The 18,819-nt window shown below is 47.4% G+C and overlaps 1 protein-coding gene across 1 annotated transcript; it reads right to left on the minus strand.

Moving 5' to 3' along the window:
• Nucleotides 1–5,088: 5,088 nt before the first annotated feature.
• PTGS2 (prostaglandin-endoperoxide synthase 2) lies at nt 5,089–18,408 on the minus strand. Its single transcript, XM_069641386.1, has 10 exons — nt 18,125–18,408; nt 14,850–14,966; nt 14,604–14,747; nt 13,920–14,063; nt 13,216–13,397; nt 11,447–11,530; nt 10,104–10,350; nt 9,098–9,384; nt 8,668–8,815; nt 5,089–7,712 (listed from the first exon to the last, which is right to left on the minus strand). The coding sequence occupies exons 1-10, from the start codon at nt 18,375–18,377 to the stop codon at nt 7,303–7,305; spliced, it is 2,016 nt and encodes a 671-aa protein (XP_069497487.1). The 5' UTR covers nt 18,378–18,408; the 3' UTR covers nt 5,089–7,302.
• Nucleotides 18,409–18,819: the final 411 nt, after the last annotated feature.

Consider the following 18,819-nt stretch of genomic DNA (forward strand, 5'->3'; position numbering starts at 1 on the left):
CGAAATGACCCTTTAACACCTGTTTGAAAACCAAAAAGCAATGGTCATCAGAATTTAAGTTAGTGCCTATCACCGGATAACTCAACCCAAAAGCTAAAGGTTGGTAAGCTTGAAACAAAAGATAGGACATCATACAAGGGAGCCACCAAAGGGTTTTTTATGTTTTCTAGACTCCAGTTACAAAACCTGAGCGATTTACTTTTCCTTTGAGTCCCTGTAGATGCTTTTCTTGCTGCCTAAGATATTTGCATATTCTCCTACGATAGGCCCAAATGCCCTAAGGATCTGACCTCAGGTATCATGCTGCCAAGTTCTGTGATTATTGGGACAGGTACAGGACATGACATCCCTCCTGAGACTAAATGTTTTGGAGATCCAGGGGGAAGGTTGGGTCTCCCAGGACAGATTTAACAGATCTGAGAACCAGAACCTGGCTGGGCATCAGCATACTATGAAGATTAGAGAACATGTCACTGCCTCCTAGAACTTCTGGAGTGCCAAATGAATTAGCAGAAATGGAGGAAGTGCAAACAGCTCAGTTTCATCCCACAACATCTCCAGGGCATCCCCTATTAGGTGCACACCTTGGGCCCCCTTGCTTGCTTGCGTCCATGGCAAAAATTCCATTGGTGGATAAGCCCAAGTGGAGACTAGGTTTAGGTTTACCTGCCAGTTTAGTTCACACTCAGGGTTGGTTGCCACTTGTTGACTCAGGTGATCCCCATCTGTATTGTATGCTCCTGGTAAATGTGCTGCCTGAAGCCCAATGTGATGAGAGATTTCCTACTGCCACATCTGTGCCACCATGAGGGTGAGCTGCTTTGAATTCATGCCCCCTGTTTGTTGTTGTAGAATATCGATGGTGGGATGTCCATGTATGTGCAGACTGTCTTACATTGAATGTTGGGTAGGAATGCATTCAGAACCAGAAATATTGCCTCCAATTCTAAGATGTTGATGTGTTGCTTATGGTCCACTGAGAACGATCCACTGAGAACGAGAGGTAAAGAACCTGCAGGTGATTCATGGAAGCTTCCCACCCCTGGTACCCGGGGGGAGGGGGGAGAGCCTCTGATACAAATCGAGCTTCCGATACCAGTCGAGACTTCTTGCGTCCTTAACTCAACACTGTCAGCTAGTCCCCAACTTCTCCGAGCTCCAACCCTTTACTGCTGCAGTATCCCAAATCTGTGTTGAGCCAGTTGTGTCCACTCATCCCCAAAAGCCAGTCACTGCTTCTCCACACCCGAGGCGGATGAGTCTGCCAGTGCCGCTGACATGACATTGCCAGCCGTCCCCAGTGTCTATGACCCTCAAGCTGTCGCCAATGCTGAGCAGCACTGCAGAATTTTCGCCTGATTACAAGTGGTGGTAACGGTGTAAATTCCCATTTGTTTTGGGTCCGTTGGACTCAATTGGGGCCTTCTTTGCAGAATTACCGCGGTGGAATTACTGTCACTTTTTTGGCATTGAGTGGCAAGATTTCCCTCCAGGGTTTTGCTGGAAGTAAATCTTCCACTCAAAGCCAAAACTCATAATTGTACCACTTATCGCCATACTCGTAATGAACCCCTTCGTCTAGTTATCTTTCAGTTTGGTTAATCGTTCCCAGAATATATTCTCTTCTTTTGGGGAGGGAGCCTATGACTGGTAACGTAATGACTTAACGTCATGGAGTCATGAGTCACTTGAGTTTGAGAAGGCGGTTCAATGCTGATTATTTTCAAGCTAGCCCAGACAGAAATCCATAGATCTGTCTGACAAAATGCACTCTGCGCCAGTGGGCAATCTCAAAGTTTTATTTATGTTTGTAACACTGGTATTCTATCCCAGAAAGTGAGCTTTGCTAATCAGGCCCCACTTTTTAAATACTCCATGCTGAATAAGTATAGTGTGTGTGTGTTCTCCTGACTGGGCCCTGTCTACTGACAAACCAGCAGCTGTCATGTAATTGGGCGACATTGCAGGCACATAGCACAGGCACATACCCGACGAAAAACCTGCTGGGATCTAAATGAATTCCGGCCATGTGCCACCCTTACAAGTGGGCTTCCATGATACAAATAATATATACCTGTGAGAACTCAAGGCTTGGTGACAGATATGCAAAATATAAAAGATACAGCTATATGTGTTTTGATGAAGTGCCCTCTAAGGCGATACATTTATCATTGGCAAAATCCACCTTATGTCATTTTTATTGTTTCCAGTGACTCCTGCAACTTTCAGAGTTTTGTGTACTGCTTACTGGGGCTCAATTTCACCCACAACAAACTTTTGGTGTTGTCCCAAGTGGCTTACTTTGTTCTCTGCTGGGAAGGTTTGACTCCTCCCCATAGAAGGTAGGCATACCCCCAGGGTGCCAGGTGGGAGCCAGTGCTTCATAGAGAAGCTTTGTTAGCAAATGGGGAAGTCACACCAGGGAGGTAATTAATGGAGAATCTTTGATGTGAGGCAGATAGGGGGAGGTGGGATTAGTGAAGCCTGGAAGAGGAGCTGCCCCAAGAGGAATGACAGCACTACCTTGAAAATATGTAGGACATACTCTGTCCCATGCCTCCTCCCAACTTCCTGCAAACAATGCTCTCTGGTAGCAGCGATCAGAATGCAAAGCCTCTTGTTACGGCAGCGGAGACTGACCCTGTACAGGAGACTTCAACTAGACCAATCCATCGTGGCAAAATGACCATATAAGAGGATGATACCCCTCAGACCCCTTACTTTGAATCATCTTTGGACTTCAGTAAAAGAAGAAGAATTTCACTGACCTTTACTGGGGTACAGTCTGCCCAAAGCCTTCAGCCATTGGGGTGAAGATTAGGCTTTCCAAGGAAGGAGCAAGACCTTCCCCAGCCACACAAAGGAAACATTTGGAGTGACCTTCTGTTGGAGAAGGCCTACATGCTGCCAGGGAACTGGTGTCAAGACTCTGCGTACTGCAAGTGGCAACCTGGTAAGTGCTCTCTGCCAACATTCCTGGCTAGAAAAGGCATTCCAAGGACTTATCTTATCCTCCGAGACCCTAGACAAGGTCACAGCATTTGGCTCAGTTTTCCTTTGTTAACGGCTTCCAAGCCGACCCGATCGCTTTTAAATCATCTTCAAACTGTCTCAGGACCCCACAGAGCTGTTTTGGAGCTTTCATGCCTTTTTAACCGACTTGCTACATTTTCAAGCCACCTCAACACTGACACAACCCATTGGGAAGCATATGATTCAAACTGTTTCAATGCCAACTCGACCCACTGAGAAGCACAGACTTGAATTGTCTGGACTCTCATTCGACACCTTGAGAAAAGTACGACTCGCACTTTCTCAATGTCCACTCACCCCAGTGAAAAGCACCCGGCTTGAGCATAGATAGAAGGTGAAAACACAACACAAGTTCTCATCCCCTCCCCCCGGGAGCAAAGACCACTTAAGCCAGTATTGACCTATTTTGTACCACCATATTGTGTATATTTGCCACAGGCCTCTAAATATTAATTTGTTGAGTGAAGGACCCTGCCCCGCAAATGTCTTAGTCAACACAAGCAGGCCATTGTGCCACCACACCTACTGAGCAGTGGGTGATGTGTAAATGAGCTGGTGCCCGGAGGAGCCGGCAAATGAATACAAGGTCCCCAGATGAAGCAGCGGTCCAGAGCAGTGAAGGCCTAGCCCGAGTGTGGGTAAGCCCCAGGCTCCTGGTGAGACCCTTGAACGTTAATGTAAAAACCATGGAGGCTCCATGGATCATATGAAGACTTCTGAATTCCCCGATGTGAGCCATTGAGGCCCTCCGGATTTGTGTTTTTAGTGCTGACACGTCACCTGTGTGCTAATGCGGCATGGGTTTAGTGGATCAAGATTCGTGACAGTGACCTGTTGGATGGGTGCACAAAGAGACTGGTGCTTTCCATGCTATCATCACTTTATCACAATACTGAAAGGCCTCCCATATTCTTTAGAAAGACTTGAACGTTCCTAGAGTAGGCTTTCCAACCCTACAGAAGATGTGTTATGCAATAACTCTACGGGCCCAATGGAGCATAAAGAGAGCCTGGAATGTTCCTTTGTTAGGCTTTCCAACCCTACAGAAGATGCGTTATGCAATAACCCTATGAGCCCAATGGATCATAAAGAGAGCCTGGAATGTTCCTTTGTTAGGCTTTCCAACCCTACACAAGATGCGTTATGCAATAACCCTACGGGCCCAATGGAGCATAAAAAGAGCCTGGCATTTTCCTTTGTTAGGCGTTGCAACCCTACAGAAGATGTGTTATGCAATAACCCTACAGGCCCAATGGAGCATAAAGAGAGCCTTGAATGTTCCTATGTTAGGCTTTCGAACCCTACAGAATATGCATTATGCAATAACCCTAAAGGCCCAATCGAGCATAAAGAAAGCCTGGCATTTTCCTTTGTTAGGCTTTCCAACCCTACAGAAAATGCGTTATGCAATAACCCTATGGGCCCAATGGAGCATAAAGAGAGCCTTGAATGTTCCTATGTTAGGCTTTCCAACCCTACAGAAGATGCGTTATGCAATAACCCTATGGGCCCAATGGAGCATAAAGAGAGCCTGGAATGTTCCTTTGTTAGGCTGTCCAACGTTATGGATGACATAAAGAAGCGTTATGCAATGACCGTCCAGGCTCTATAGGGCCATCTGGAGAACCTTGAATGTTACTGAGATCTGTGCAGTCTGTATAGCCATGAAAATCTTAAATACTACCATGGCATTCACACCGTTCCTGTTGATCTTATGGAAAGACGTGATGGAAATCCATGCTGGCCCGAAGGACCATGTAAACAGCCTTCACTGTTTGAGAGCCATTGTGGCCCTGAGTAGATTTTCACACTTTACATTGGCCACAATGTATCTCAAAAAGAGAGTCACAAACTTAATGTCTAAAGTATTGAAGACTCTTGAGCTTATATTGTGTAGGTGCCCTTCAAGAGCGAGGGGTCATAACAGGAGCTTCCATTTTAAAAGCAGGGGCTAAACATTGAAAGGGGAATCTTCTATAATTCTGAAATGCATATTCTGAGTTATTAAGCAAATATCACAGTAATATTCATAAAGGAATTCCAGTTACTCGAAAACATAGTTCCAAATTGATTTATTTTCAAGTCACAATTTCAAAAAATAACGCATCCATAAATAAAAAAATATAATATTTCTAAAGTATCATAACTTACATAAATATCTTTTACATAGAAAGTCATTAAAAACATGTTCATTTTCACTTTTCCCATGTAACAAAATTAAGTCTGACGGGAAGGATACACCTGCTGATTTTTGCAAGGCATTTTAATGTAACCAAGGACACATCATGTGATGTATGCTTACATATCTTGCCACAAAAATATCAGTGTATGCTTCCAGTTTACTAAAAATACAATATCCCCATTTCCCTCCACCCCCACCCACGACGCATACATTCTCAAGACACAGTACATACGGTTATTCCGTTTCATGGATTTGGGATTTGGTTAGGGAGCTACTATCGCAACCGGAAGGGCGTTGGATTTAGTCACAAAAACATGATGATCTCTGTAAAGTAGATCTTTATGCGACCATTCTCTGGCCCTTTAACAGCCACATCGAACCCTTTCCAGAGTTAGGGCTCTCAGGCAGAATCCGTGGTCCCTTACTACATCGCTCCAATTTCAGTACCATTTTTCCAAGCAAGTCATCCTACATTGTTTGACCTCAGGTGAGGTTGGTACAGTACAGTCCTATTCAAGTAATACCAAAAAGCAATGGTTGTAAGTGCCAGGCAGATCACCATGGTCCTCCGTGACAGAGCTCGGAAGGGGGATTCTGGGTAACTGCCCGCTTCTGGGGCGTGGTCTCTTTGGAAACAAATAGAACAAGGAAAGGGCTGCATAGAATTAGGCCTACTTTAAGGCATTCCAAAACAACTACAGTCAAAGGCTTACATTATACATACATATTAGGATACAATACCACAGTGCACTTCTCTTTCCTATGATGGTAAGGCCGGGAATGATTTCAGTGGATAGCAGAGTCAACCAATGGTCTATACGGCCATCTGGGATCAGGGGTAAGTGGGCGCCCTTTCAAGAGAGAGAAGATTGGTGCTTCCTTAGAACGTATGGTCTGCATGACCCTGGTAAAGGGATGTGCTGCACTGAACTCTTTAAATACACTGTGGAAGGCCGAAGCTCTTGTCACTGTATTTAGAGAATTTACAGACCTACAATACGGACCAGTATGGGAAGTAGTGCATTCAGGAAGGAGATTGTTCTGAACTAACATAGTTGCAGGAAGGCACAACATGGGAACAAGCGCGTCTGTGCCAAACAAGTTGTTTCCGCTGAGATGGTTCCCCAATGGCATCTCTCCTTCTGCTCTGCCAAGAGAGAGGGCAGAATTCCCAGAATTCCTGAACAGTGTATGTTTCTGGAAGTGTAGAAGAGTCTATAGGCAGTGAAATCGATCTGCGATTCCTGTCAAGCCTGCACCCTCATCCTTTCCTATTGCTTTAATTAAAACATCTTAGAGACATTCAAGTTTAGTTTTCCGACACAATCGGCAGCAGTGGACTAGAAAGAATACATTGTGAACTCCAACTCAAAGTGCATAGCTCTTCAGGGATAAAACAGCAGTCTAGGGCATTTTATAAATGAATGCCACGTTCTCATGTGTTATTTTAATGACCCATAAGTCACCCATTACCACAAATTATACCTTGGATGAGTCGAGGCCCTTTAAGGTTTTATCTCGACACGGTGAACTTTACCGAGTGTATTTTCCACTGCAAGTGGTCTCTCTATAAAGCAATGCCTCACTCCTCAAATGTGTAAATGTGCTGGCAAGGGCCTGGGGCATCCTGCGTCTACTGTACTACCCATAGCACAAGTGTGACACAGAGCTTTCCGTGATGCTAAGAAGACCTACTTGTAAGCCCTGCGACATGCTGCGACTCACGAGACGAAGGCATGACCATGTTTAGAGAGGGAAAATGGGAAGCCAGTTTCAAAGCTATTTCAGAACATCTGCTCTATGGCTAAGATTCTTTCTTTAAAAAAAAAAAAGAGCTTCAATTTCCTTCAAAAAAAAGGTCCTTGCGCGTGGAAGTCATTTCCAAAGCAGTCGCACATTTTTCTGGATTAGATCCTGGAGAACGTTCAGTGAAGGCCACACTGTATCCTGAGACACTGTCTTCTGTTGCAGAAGGTACTAAAGAGTCAGCATAAAAAAATTCAAACATTTAACATGTCGAAAATATAAATAACATAATTTAGGGGAAAGGGCTTAAATAAATAAATAAAAAATTGATTGTTCTAGAATTACAATTCCGAGGAGCGCTCTTTCAGTAGTAGGGTGGGGTTAACATCGTCCAGTGCGGAGTTCGAGGAACTTGAATTGATCGTCGCCCGTTCCGTGGGTTTGGGTTGCAAAACATGAAAGGCCGTGACAGGACAGTCCTTTACGGTGTTGCAGATGAGCGTCTGTAGTGATGCGCTGTTGACAATGTTGAACCCCACTTTGCCGCCAAAGGTGCTGGGCTTCCAGTACTCCGGAGAGCAGATGGGATTCCCCATGAGGCCCTTCAGAGAGAAGGGGGCTCCCATTTCAACCATTGTCTCCCCAAATATGGCACCACTGCGTGGCTTCTCAACGAGCAGACCAGGATACAACTCCATGGAGTCGATGTCCCCGTAGAGGTTCTCCAGTTCGGCAGCCATTTCTTGCTCTCCTGAAACAAGAACATAAGAATGCTTAACACACAGGTCATGAGAGACACACAAAAGCATTAGAAGGCAAGTGACCCCTTCTGATTTGCACAGTATGGTTTTAGGCGCGGCCGCTCAACGGGGATGTCATGATATGATATATGATATGGCATTTATAACGTGCCTATACACGTGTTTCAAAGCATGTTTTCATGTGCCTGGTTTAAGGGCATGTTTAATTTGTATGAACCTAGAAGAACTATCATATGTTGGTGGCAGCCTTCTATTTTGGGTGATTTTCATTATGGGGGGGCGGGGGGCGTGATTATAATCAGAAGCATGCTGGTTGCTTAAATGGATGGATCATAGATGCTATATAGGTTACTATGTCGGGGATTCTTTTCCAACCTCATAACCCTCCCTGTCCAGGGGAGTGCTTGCATGCAGGAAAGGGCATAGGGTCTGAAACACCTGGTCTAGTGGGTCAGATGATGAAGCCACTCGTTCACTCGGCTCACTGGTCACCCGCCATCATGCCAGTCTCGTTATACAGGGTACTTCAGGCCACCGCTCCTCTTTCAGCCTGGGTAACTATCATCATAATTTTGAGTGCCCAGGAGGATTATGGGGCACGTCTCTGTCATTGCCTTCTTTGTCTGCGTGCCCTTGACTGTTCAAACTATCCATGAATATCTTGGAACAAAGCCAGTCTGTGGGCAGCATCTCAGATAGAGCTGAACATAAAAATGCCCACAGACTGCCTTTGCTCGGAGAGAGGCTCTGGGGAGAATGAATTGTTTGCTGGTTAAACTGGTCCTATCCAGCTGCTATTGCCGGTAGAGGAAAGTGGTTTGAAAGCAAGCCGTGGCCCCACCCCTTATTCAACAACAGGCCCGGCTTAGATTGCCCAGGCATCTTTATCTCAGCCCACAGTCCTCTCTTCCCACTGAAGGGGATCTCGGGGATGCTTCTCCTCACCTGTGAGCTCCTCAAATGACTGGAAAGGTTTGAGGTTGAAGTGCTTGCGGTATTGGTTCATGGACTGGTATTTCATCTGCCGGCTCTGCTCAATCGAAGCCACGGCCACGCGTTGGACTGCAGGCGGGACGTTCCTACCCCCAGCCACCTGTCATAGAGGAGAGAGAGAGAGCACAAGAGTGAGCATATTGTAGGAATGCAAATGGACTTATTGCAATTGAAGTGACAACAATCTAAGATGGGCGATGGACTATGTATTTCTCATCTTCAACCTCAGCAATCCTCCATATTGGATAGAAAGAGTTAATTGGTTAACTCCACTGCTTTATAAAAGTTACCAAAGGGAAGTGCTACCGTTACTCGTTAAATAACGTTTCTGACAGTTTCAGACCATGAGTGAGGCAAGGAGGAGGACGGGTAGATTGCTTACCCTGCCAGCGATCTGCCGTGAGAAAGATTCCACCATGTGTGATATCCCGTGCTCCAGCATGACCGAGTTGTTGTACATGAACTGCTGGTAGTTGTACTGCTGGTCCTCGATGTGGAAGGTGTCGGGAAGGAGCGGATGCCAGTGGTACAAGGTGTTGAACTCGGCTGCAATCCGGTTCTGGTACTGGAACTGCTGGTTGAACAGCAGCTCCGGGTCGAACTTCAGCTGGAAGTGATATCCACTCAGGTGCTGCACGTAATCCTCAATTACAATCTTGATGGTCTGACCTGTTAAAATGAGTAAGAACAACCATTTGACTTTGAAAAAAGGTGTAACGGGTCGACCAAAAGCAGGATAGATGATTGGGAGGGGGGCGGACTTTCAAAATCATTTGTGACGGTCATCGTAGTGAAGCCCCATGTGGAACCTGTTGACCAATTAAGAGATGCCTTTCGGCCTGATCATTGGAATAGCAATCTCATTGGGCCTCTATATGACAGTACTTGAATGCCCGTAGATATTAGGTAACTCATAAACACAGGTTACTGTTATAATACTGTGTTCAACGACCCAGCCATCTTCTGATTGGAAGCTCTGCCCCAATATGGCCCCATCAGAGGGATTGAAGGCCCTGAATTGGCGTTCGACTGGCCCATTCCAACACTGCTGTGAAGCGTGTTATGTTCAAGAAATGCAGCTGAATATGCCCTCAAAAGTCCGATGACTGTACCCAGCATAGTTTGTGATCAAGCTCGGGCACTGAATTGCAAACCTACAGCTGCTCAAGTTCACCCACTGAAGACGTATCTCAATTCTCAAGTGGCCAATACAGATGATAGGCTAACTTGCTTCTAATGAAACATTTTACGCTGCTGTTTACGGAAACATGCATGTGTGCCAAAGCGTATACCCTAGGTTCAGTGGTACCCCACTAGAGAAGGACAGAAAGGGGGGAAATAAAAGGGGCCTAAAGCAAATCAGATTTTAAAAAAGGATCTCAACTCACCAATCAGGATAAGCCTGGTAGTCTGGAATAGGCGCTCATCGTCCCACTCTGGATGCTCCTGCCGGAGGACGTCACACACCCGATTGTGCTCCCGGAGCCAGATGGTGGCATACATCATGAGACCCGGAACCAGTCCAAAGACCTCCTGCCCAACGGCAAAGCGCATGTTCTCTGGGATATGTGGCGGGTACATCATCTCCGCCTGGCTCTCCTGCACGGTCGGTGGGTACATCTCCCCTTCGATCATCTGCACAAATTGGGGGGGAAAGATGCATGTGGTCAAAAAGAAGTCCTCAACAAGTGATGATCATCTATTTCATGAACAAGTAAACTGCTTCAAAAATGACATCATCTGTTAAAAAAAATGAACACTGTACTGAAGAAAGAGCCTCTCAACTTTTTGTGGCCGATACTTAATTTTGAAGTGGGCGATTGTTTTCAGTTGATCTACTTCAGAGAATGACTTTGAAATAAAAGAGTGTTTCTGTCTTTAATCGTCAATTACAAGATGCACTCCAAACAAACCTCCCACTGCAAACACAGACGATGGCGCCCGCTGCAGAAACCTTGCAGGCCAATGACCTCCCCTTTTGCATAGGTGACTCTCTTCCATTAGTGTCTAGTTTCCTATTGGAGAACCTCATCACTTAGATAAGAATGTTATACTTCCATACAAACCACAGCTCTCGCAATACTGTACCACCCATTTAAAATAGCGATGCAGATGCAAATATCGCAACTTGTGTGAACAGCTCTGCGACCCTTGTATAACTAGGCCACTGCGTGACTTTGTGACCCATTATTTAAATAAACCATCTATTTAACAAAGGAGAGCAACTTCTGCAATGTGTTGCGATAGTGCCGAGCTGAAAAAATCACTGCACACGTGCCTCTTTCAATGATTGCAGCAGAGATCTGTGATTTGCGATGCATTCGTTTCCCCCTCTTAAACCCTGGAGTCATACTGCTGCCACAACAGATCCCTTGGGGCAAGCATCGACATAGAGGAGGGACAGCCTTGTCTATCTGCCCCCGGAAGTGCTGGTCTATAATACAGTGCGATGTACATTGGATGAAAATAAACACCCTTGGCACTTATGGACACATGGCTTGAACGAAAGGCACAAACAGCGAGGGTGACTTTGAGGAACAAGAAAGCCCAGCCTGACCCCATCCACTTCTTAATTACAGTCACGGTCCTGAGGGGCTTGCCCTAGGCGTGCAGGCAGAGGAACGAGAATTGCTCACTCTACTACTCAGTCAAAGGGCCACGGTTCCACTTATGGTGGACACTATTACATTAAAAAAAACACACCAGAACCCAAGGAGCAATGTGTGTGTACCTGATATTTCAGCTTGCCGTCCTTCATCAGTCTCAGCTTCATCTGTCTGTCAAGGGTCTCGCCGTACACGTGGCTTAGGTCAACCTGTCAAATTAAGAATGCAGAATGTTAAGGGGGGGGGGGGCTGCGCAGAAGACAAGTACGCCATAGGCTGCCTTACAGTGACCTGAGGGTGTGTGGCGTTTTAGCAGCATGGGTGTGTCGCAGCTTCCAGAAAGTAAACAGGTCGGCTTGTGACGCAGTACACTGTGTTCTAGAACCTCCTTTCCACCTGGGGAGAAGGCGTGCATCTTGTGTGCATGCCCCAGAGACACTCTTGCTCTGTTCCCAAGTCAAGAAGGTTGTACAGCTGTCGGTACAACCGGCACCTAAAACTAAAACCCACCTATGTGTCCCAAGAGCAAACAAAATTTGAGAGTAAGTTGTCATGTGTTCAATTTAATAATGTTTTCCTCTGGGCCAACACGTCCTAAAATGGTACATAAACACTAGGGATGTCCTTGAACAACCGTAAACCCCAGGAAAATCTTTCAGGATTTGCACAATAAGTGCGCATGAGAAAATATTGCCTAAAGTGATTATGTACATATTATACTTTATACTTTATGTAAAAAGGACTGGATTTTGGTATTCACTAGCTCGATGACAACAGCTCCATTGAAAAAAAGGACTTTTTATTTTGGATATTTTTTTTTTTCCAAAACGAATGCATTGGTTTGCAGATAGGGTGGAGATGGGATGTGAGGATGTACGCACAGCTTGTGGGCGTTGCTTGTTTGTTTCCCCAGCTATAGCCATTCCCACCCACCACATATGCCCCTCTACCCAAAACACATCCTCCTGGGATCTCTGAGCTCACTTATATCAATAACAGCAAATGCTGTGCTGTTTAGGGGCTGCCATTATTATTTCCAAGGAGTATAAGGGTGAATGGTCTCACTGCAGCTGTAAATTAGCTCCTGGCGTAATAAAAATGTCTTGCCCGCGTGCGCTTTCAGACAATTACTCTATAAGCAACACGTGCGTGCTTAAATCTGCTCCTTACACTGAAGTCCTGTTGAAAACAAGAACTGACAAAGCCAACAGCTTTGACTTGTGTCACTGACATCATATGCCCAGGAATTGCCCAGCTACCGCCCACTTATGACCAAGTAGTAAAGTAATGTCAGTGCTTTGCAAAGGCCTTTACCATTCCTACACAAAACCCCAAACAGTTGGCTTTGTCAGAGCTTGTTATAAAGCCTTGTGTGTCTGTTTTAGCAAAGAGATGAGCTTGCTAAAGTCGCTCCCACGCAGAGACACACGTTCCTGGCATCTACGGGTATCGGGTGACAGGGCGTACGTTTCCAGTCACTTGCAGCCAAACATCTGTCAACAAACGGAATGCATCATCGGCTACTTTAGTCTGTTGTGCACATGAATATCATCCCAAACCAGCGGTGTGATCCTGCCATAAGTGTACACTAAATGAGAGCACGTGTGTGTGCGCGAACACTCTGACCGCTTAACACTGGCCCAAAATCGCCACCTTGAGACTCCACCTTCCAGGTCTGGGGAGGGGGTGTGTCGGCAGCTGGTGGAGCCGTAGACAGACACGGGGGTGCAACAATACTCAGTATGCCAGGGTCACGCTGAAGACTGAGTGGGGACTGTGCGCCAAGAACAGGCTGTAATCGACTAGAATGGCCTGGCATAACATTGCACGAGCGCCGTCTCAGCCAATAAACAATCTCCACCAATGCCAGCATTACCCATGCCTGTCTCCTTACCCCATGTCCGAGCCCTTTGGTGAAGGCGGGCCCTCTCTTGGTGTCCGTCTTAAAAAACTGGTGGGTGAAGTGCTGGGCGAAGAAGGCGAACATGATGTTGGATCCCTGGGGGTCAGGGATGAACTCCCTCCGGAGCAGGAACTTCTCCACCAAGTGCTTGGCATCGGGTAACTCCTTCTTTCCTGCAATCCAGAGGCGTGAGATTAGTGATCAGTCGCGTGCATTGTCGTTCACTCACATCCACGCCGCGCGAGCACATGGTCACAGCACGTGGCTGGTCGGAGCGCTCCACTGGGGACCCATTCAAAAACAGAGCAGGGCTTGAAGGTGAGGAGTAGCAGGGTATGGCAGAGCTAAGCTGAAAAGGGAACCTCCTTAATGATAACAAGAGCCCCTTGAAATATGGATTTCATGCATTATCTATGAACTAACTGGTACACATTGTTAAATCTCGCTATGATGGAGAGCCGGTTTGGCCATGCCGAGGTGCCCACCTGTAACCAAAACCTTGGATATACTTCTGGGCCCCAATGCTAGACATTAGAAATTATAAAAGTGCCGGGGTGTCCTGGAGAACCACGGTGAAGAGAGCGGAGCTGGGCCAAAAGCCACGTGGCAGCATCGACGCGCCAGACCATTTCCTAGTGACATCGTTAGCCATTCCCAGCACTGGGAGGCTGCCCCGTGAACAGGCGTGAACTTACCGGACACTCCCATCGGAGTCGGGCAGTCGTCTCCCACCGGAGGCAGCGAGCGCGTGTAGTAGGACAGGTTGGAGTAAGCTTCCCAGCTCTTGTAACCGTAGTGGCTGTTGTAGGTGGGCGGGCTGTCAATCAAGTGTGACCTGGCTGAGCATTGGGGAGAAGAGAAAGAGCAGTCAGTTGGAGTGAAGAGAAGAGCAATTGCTGCTTTAAGAATCCAGAGGCTTTCCAAGACCCACTCGCTGAGATTCCTACTGAGCAGAGTGGGAAGCGGGAATGTGAAGCAGAACTTGGAATGTGCACTACTTTGTGATCTAGTATCACAATTCTGCTCACAGATGGGCAAGCGTAAGTAGATTGCCCATTCAATATCTCTAGCCCCCGCCTCACTACACTGTGAAATAAACAGTATGTGTAGCGTAACACTAGCAGAAAGGCCCTGCCATTACACCTTCTACAGGTGATAGATAACCAGTGACATTGCAACAAACTGACCTGATTATTATCCTATGATAGTGACATCCCAACTAAGGATGAAATGTCCTGTCCTAGTGATAGCACAGCTAGTCAATTACATTAGAGTGTTATTTTGTTAGATCAGGATATCTTTATCATATGGAATAATGTACATTCTAAGTCAATCATAAGTCACATTGGAGTTCCAGCTGTGGAAGTGCAGCTACTCACACGTCAACACGTATCGCATGATGGCGTCGCGCACTAAGGGGATATTATTGATGATGTTCCAGACTGCCTTGAAGTGGGTGAGGATGTAGTGGACGGTGTTAGGTTTGGGCTTCAGGGTCACTTTCAGCCAGGTGAAGAATTCCGCTGCAAGGGAGAGGATTCAATGGACAAAAGCATGAGTACGTAAAACAGCCAGTTAAGATATGCGGCTATCACACAGAAATCCAAAATGACTTTCTGACTTACGTTGTGTGCAGTTCTCCCCATAATAGCCCGTCCTGGTGCAATCGCATTCGTAGCGGTCAGGGCCCACGGTCATGCACACTCCTCGGTTCTGGCAGGGGTGTGAACAGCATGGACTGGCTGCAAGGCAAAGGGCAGCATGTTAATACTAGTGGCGCCAACAAGGACTGGTTGCAAGGTCAAGAGCGGCATGACAATACTGACTGCAAGGCCAAAAGGTGGCATGTTAATAGTGAAGCCAATATGGACTGGTTGCAAGGCTAAGAGCGGCATGCCAATACTGGTGAAGCCAGCATGGACTGACTGCAAGGCAAAAGGTGTCATGTTTATACTGGAGAAACCAACATGGACTGACTGTAAGGAAATGGCAGCATGTTAATACTAGTGGCGCCAACAAGGACTGGTTGCAAGGCCAAGAGTGGCAAGTCAATACTGACTGCAAGGCCAAAAGGTGGCATGTTAATGCTAGTGAAGCCAATATGGACTGGTTGCAAAGGCAAGAGTGGCATGACAATACTGACTGCAAGGCCAAAAGGTGGCATGTTAATGCAAGTGAAGCCAATATGGACTGGTTGCAAGGCTAAGAGCGGCATGTCAATACTGGTGAAGCCAGCATGGACTGACTGCAAGGCAAAAGGTGTCATGTTTATACTGGAGAAACCAACATGGACTGACTGTAAGGAAATGGCAGCATGTTAATACTAGTGGCACCAACAAGGGCTGGTTGCAAGGCCAAGAGTGGCAAGTCAATACTGACTGCAAGGCCAAAGGTGGCATGTTAATGCTAGTGAAGCCAATATGGACTGGTTGCAAGGCTAAGAGCGGAATGTCAATACTGGTGAAGCCAGCATGGACTGACTGACTGCAAGGCAAAAGGTGTCATGTTTATACTGGAGAAACCAACATGGACTGACTGTAAGGAAATGGCAGCATGTTAATACTAGTGGCACCAACAAGGGCTGGTTGCAAGGCCAAGAGTGGCAAGTCAATACTGACTGCAAGGCCAAAGGTGGCATGTTAATACAAGTGAAACCAATTGGACTGGTTGCAAAGGCAAGAGTGGCATGACAATACTGACGGCAAGGCCAAAAGGTGGCATGTTAATGCTAGTGAAGCCAATATGGACTAGTTGCAATGCCAAGAACAGCATTTCAATACTGGTGAAGCCAGCACGGACTGACTGCAATGCAAAAGGTGTCATGTTTATACTGGCAAAACCAGCATGGACTGACTGCAAGGCAAAGGGTGGCATGTTTATACTGGTTAGACCAGCATGGACTGACTGCAAAGCAAAAGCTGGCTTGCGTGAAACCAGCATGGACTGGCTGCAAGGTGAAGGATGTCATGTTAATACTGGTGAAGCCAGCATGGGCAGGGTGCAAGGCGAAGGGTGGCATGTTATTATTGGTGAGGCTTGCAGAGTGCACCCAAGGGCTGGTTACTAGGTGCTGCACAAAGCTCGATACGGCACCTATTCACCCTGTCTCTTTGCACATATTCTTCGTGTTTGCACATAGTCTTCACCATTCACGCTTCACTTATCTGGGATTTCACAAATGCACCCTTCGCTTTACAGACATGTCCTTTGCATTTTGCACGCATTTACCCGTCAATTTCACATATTCGATCTCCATTTTGCACAAGTACCTTTATGGTTTTTCAGGTAGGCGCCCTCCACTTTTGCACACATTCAGCCCTAGCTTTGAACATTTGCCGTCTATGCTTTACTGCACAGTCCATTCAAATTCCCGTTTCCCCAGGTCAGGTCCATTCCCATAGATTTGCACTGGAGCAAATCAGGAGATTCCCTGGGAGTCTCAGATTTGCTCCTGCCGATTCACAGAGCTTAAAAGTGGAGCAAATGCGGATCTGGCGGGCCACTGAGCAAAGCAAGCCTCTCAAAGATGCTGGGAGCCGCTCTGGGTTTGCTCCAGTTTTCGGCTTTGCGAATAAGGTGACAGGAGCAAATCTGAAAAGCACAGGGCATCTCCTGATTTACTCCAGTTCAGCTTTTTGGAAATCACATTCGATTCATGGAATATTTGCCCGGTTCAAAGTGAATTTGCACTGCCGACACATTCATGGAACCGTGCAAAGTGTATTTTTGCCGTGCAAAGTCAGCGCACAGTCATGTTTACAGTAGAAAATGATTTTGCACAGACTTTGCACGGCAAAAATACACTTTGCACGGTTCCAGGGTGAATCAGTGCAAAGTGTCTGATTTACAAAGCTTTTTTCAATGGGGGGTTGCTGGGGGGGGGGGTCTACCATTAAAAAAACGCGTTTGAAAAATGAAGTCCATTCACTCTTTGCTTTGCACAATGCAACCTGGACAATTACACCGCCCTCTTACTGCGTAGACCCTTATAGGGCAATTCTACGCTTCAAAGATATGTGGCTATACTCTCCCTGCGCCCATCCTGCTGGAGCAGTGCCTTATTCCAGCGCCAAGAAGGCCGCGCCTTGCAGCACTTTCCACTAGTTAAAATAGGACCGAAGGCAGCAGACAATTTAGTTCAAGAGTTACAAGGGGGTGGTTTTGTTACAAATGCAGTGTGCGGCAGCAGTGCCACGTGCTAACATTCCGTAGTGAGTGCGGCCACTTGTCTGAAGAGGGAGACGCTACACCCGGCCCACGTTCGACTCCAAGACGAGGGCACCATAGCACGCAAAGGAGAGGAGGGGGGAGGGGAAAACCTGATTTGCAAGATGCGCGCTCAGCACAGTGCAGCGCCGCGGGGGCTGTCTGCGCACTGCTATACAGCCCTCCACAGCACGGTGGGTTCGTGCATCTGCCGCACGTTGTATGGTTACTATCGCCCATCTGAACACTCGTTCACTGGCGCCACTGAAATGCGGGCCCAATGGTGAACGTCGGCCCAAGGTTAAGGCAGCATTGGGTGAAACCCAAAACAAAACATTCAAAGTTAATGCACGTGCGGAGTGGGCTAAGAACAGTCATCTTTCAAAATGGTCTGTGACAGCATGGACCTATATCCTCGCCGTCACCTGTCACTACACAGCCCAAAAAGCAGTGTGCAGTGAGCCACGCAAGGGCAACACAGCGCTAAAACCCCAAAACCAAAAACGAGGGGGCAAGAAGCGCCGCCGAAGACAAGAAGAGCCAAGGCGGAGGTCAGGTTGAAAACAGCGCTGAAACGGCGCTTCTAACACATCTCACCCGCCACCTGGAGGAGCCGGCCAAAGCGGGGAGTGGACACGCACATCCTAATGAGCAGCTACCAAAAAGGGGGGCCCATGTCATAAGCGACACTCACCTGCTTGTCCGAGAGCCACCAAGGCACATATCAGAGCGGCCGAAAAAAACATCCCAGTGTCTTTCCGAGGAAGAGTAAGTCCGGAAAAATGTATAGAAACGCGAGGCTGTGGCGCTCCCCGGCGGCGGCTGCTGTGGCTGCGCTGCGCGGTCCCGCCGCTAGAGCCTCGTTGCGGAGCGGGAGCAGTGCTGGGAGCTGGGAGCTGGGAGCTGCTGCTGAGTTTGCTGAGGTGAAGCTCTCCTGCCGGCTTCATATAGTGGACGCAGGTTGCGCAATGCCTCTGACGTTTCTTCCGGCCCCACCTTCTCCCCTCCCTGCCTGCCCCCTCCACCCCACCCCCACTCACGCAGTTTACTGAAAGGGGTCACGGGAGAGAGAAACTTGTAAGGTTTATCTCGCGTACCGGAAGCAATGTGTTTCGGTGGGTGACGCAGGGCGGGGATGCACGTGGTCGTTTCACGAGGGTCCAAAGTGGATCGTGTATCGTGGGAACTGTTAGGGCTCCACGACTGCCGACCAGTCCGGCGTCTGAAGCCCACCTCCGCATGACATCAGACATGTTTGGAGTCATGTCCCAGCGCCCCTCGCTCCGCCACACGGTGTGATCGCAGCCAGGCACTGGGACCCAGTTGCCTAATCTGCCCGCTGTTCCAGTGCTCGTGCATATTAAACTGGGCATTTACTTTTACGGAAAC

Source organism: Ambystoma mexicanum, chromosome 1q (assembly GCF_040938575.1).
Source record: "Ambystoma mexicanum isolate Mex_15411 chromosome 1q, UKY_AmexF1_1, whole genome shotgun sequence".
Taxonomy (NCBI): Eukaryota; Metazoa; Chordata; class Amphibia; order Caudata; family Ambystomatidae; genus Ambystoma; species Ambystoma mexicanum.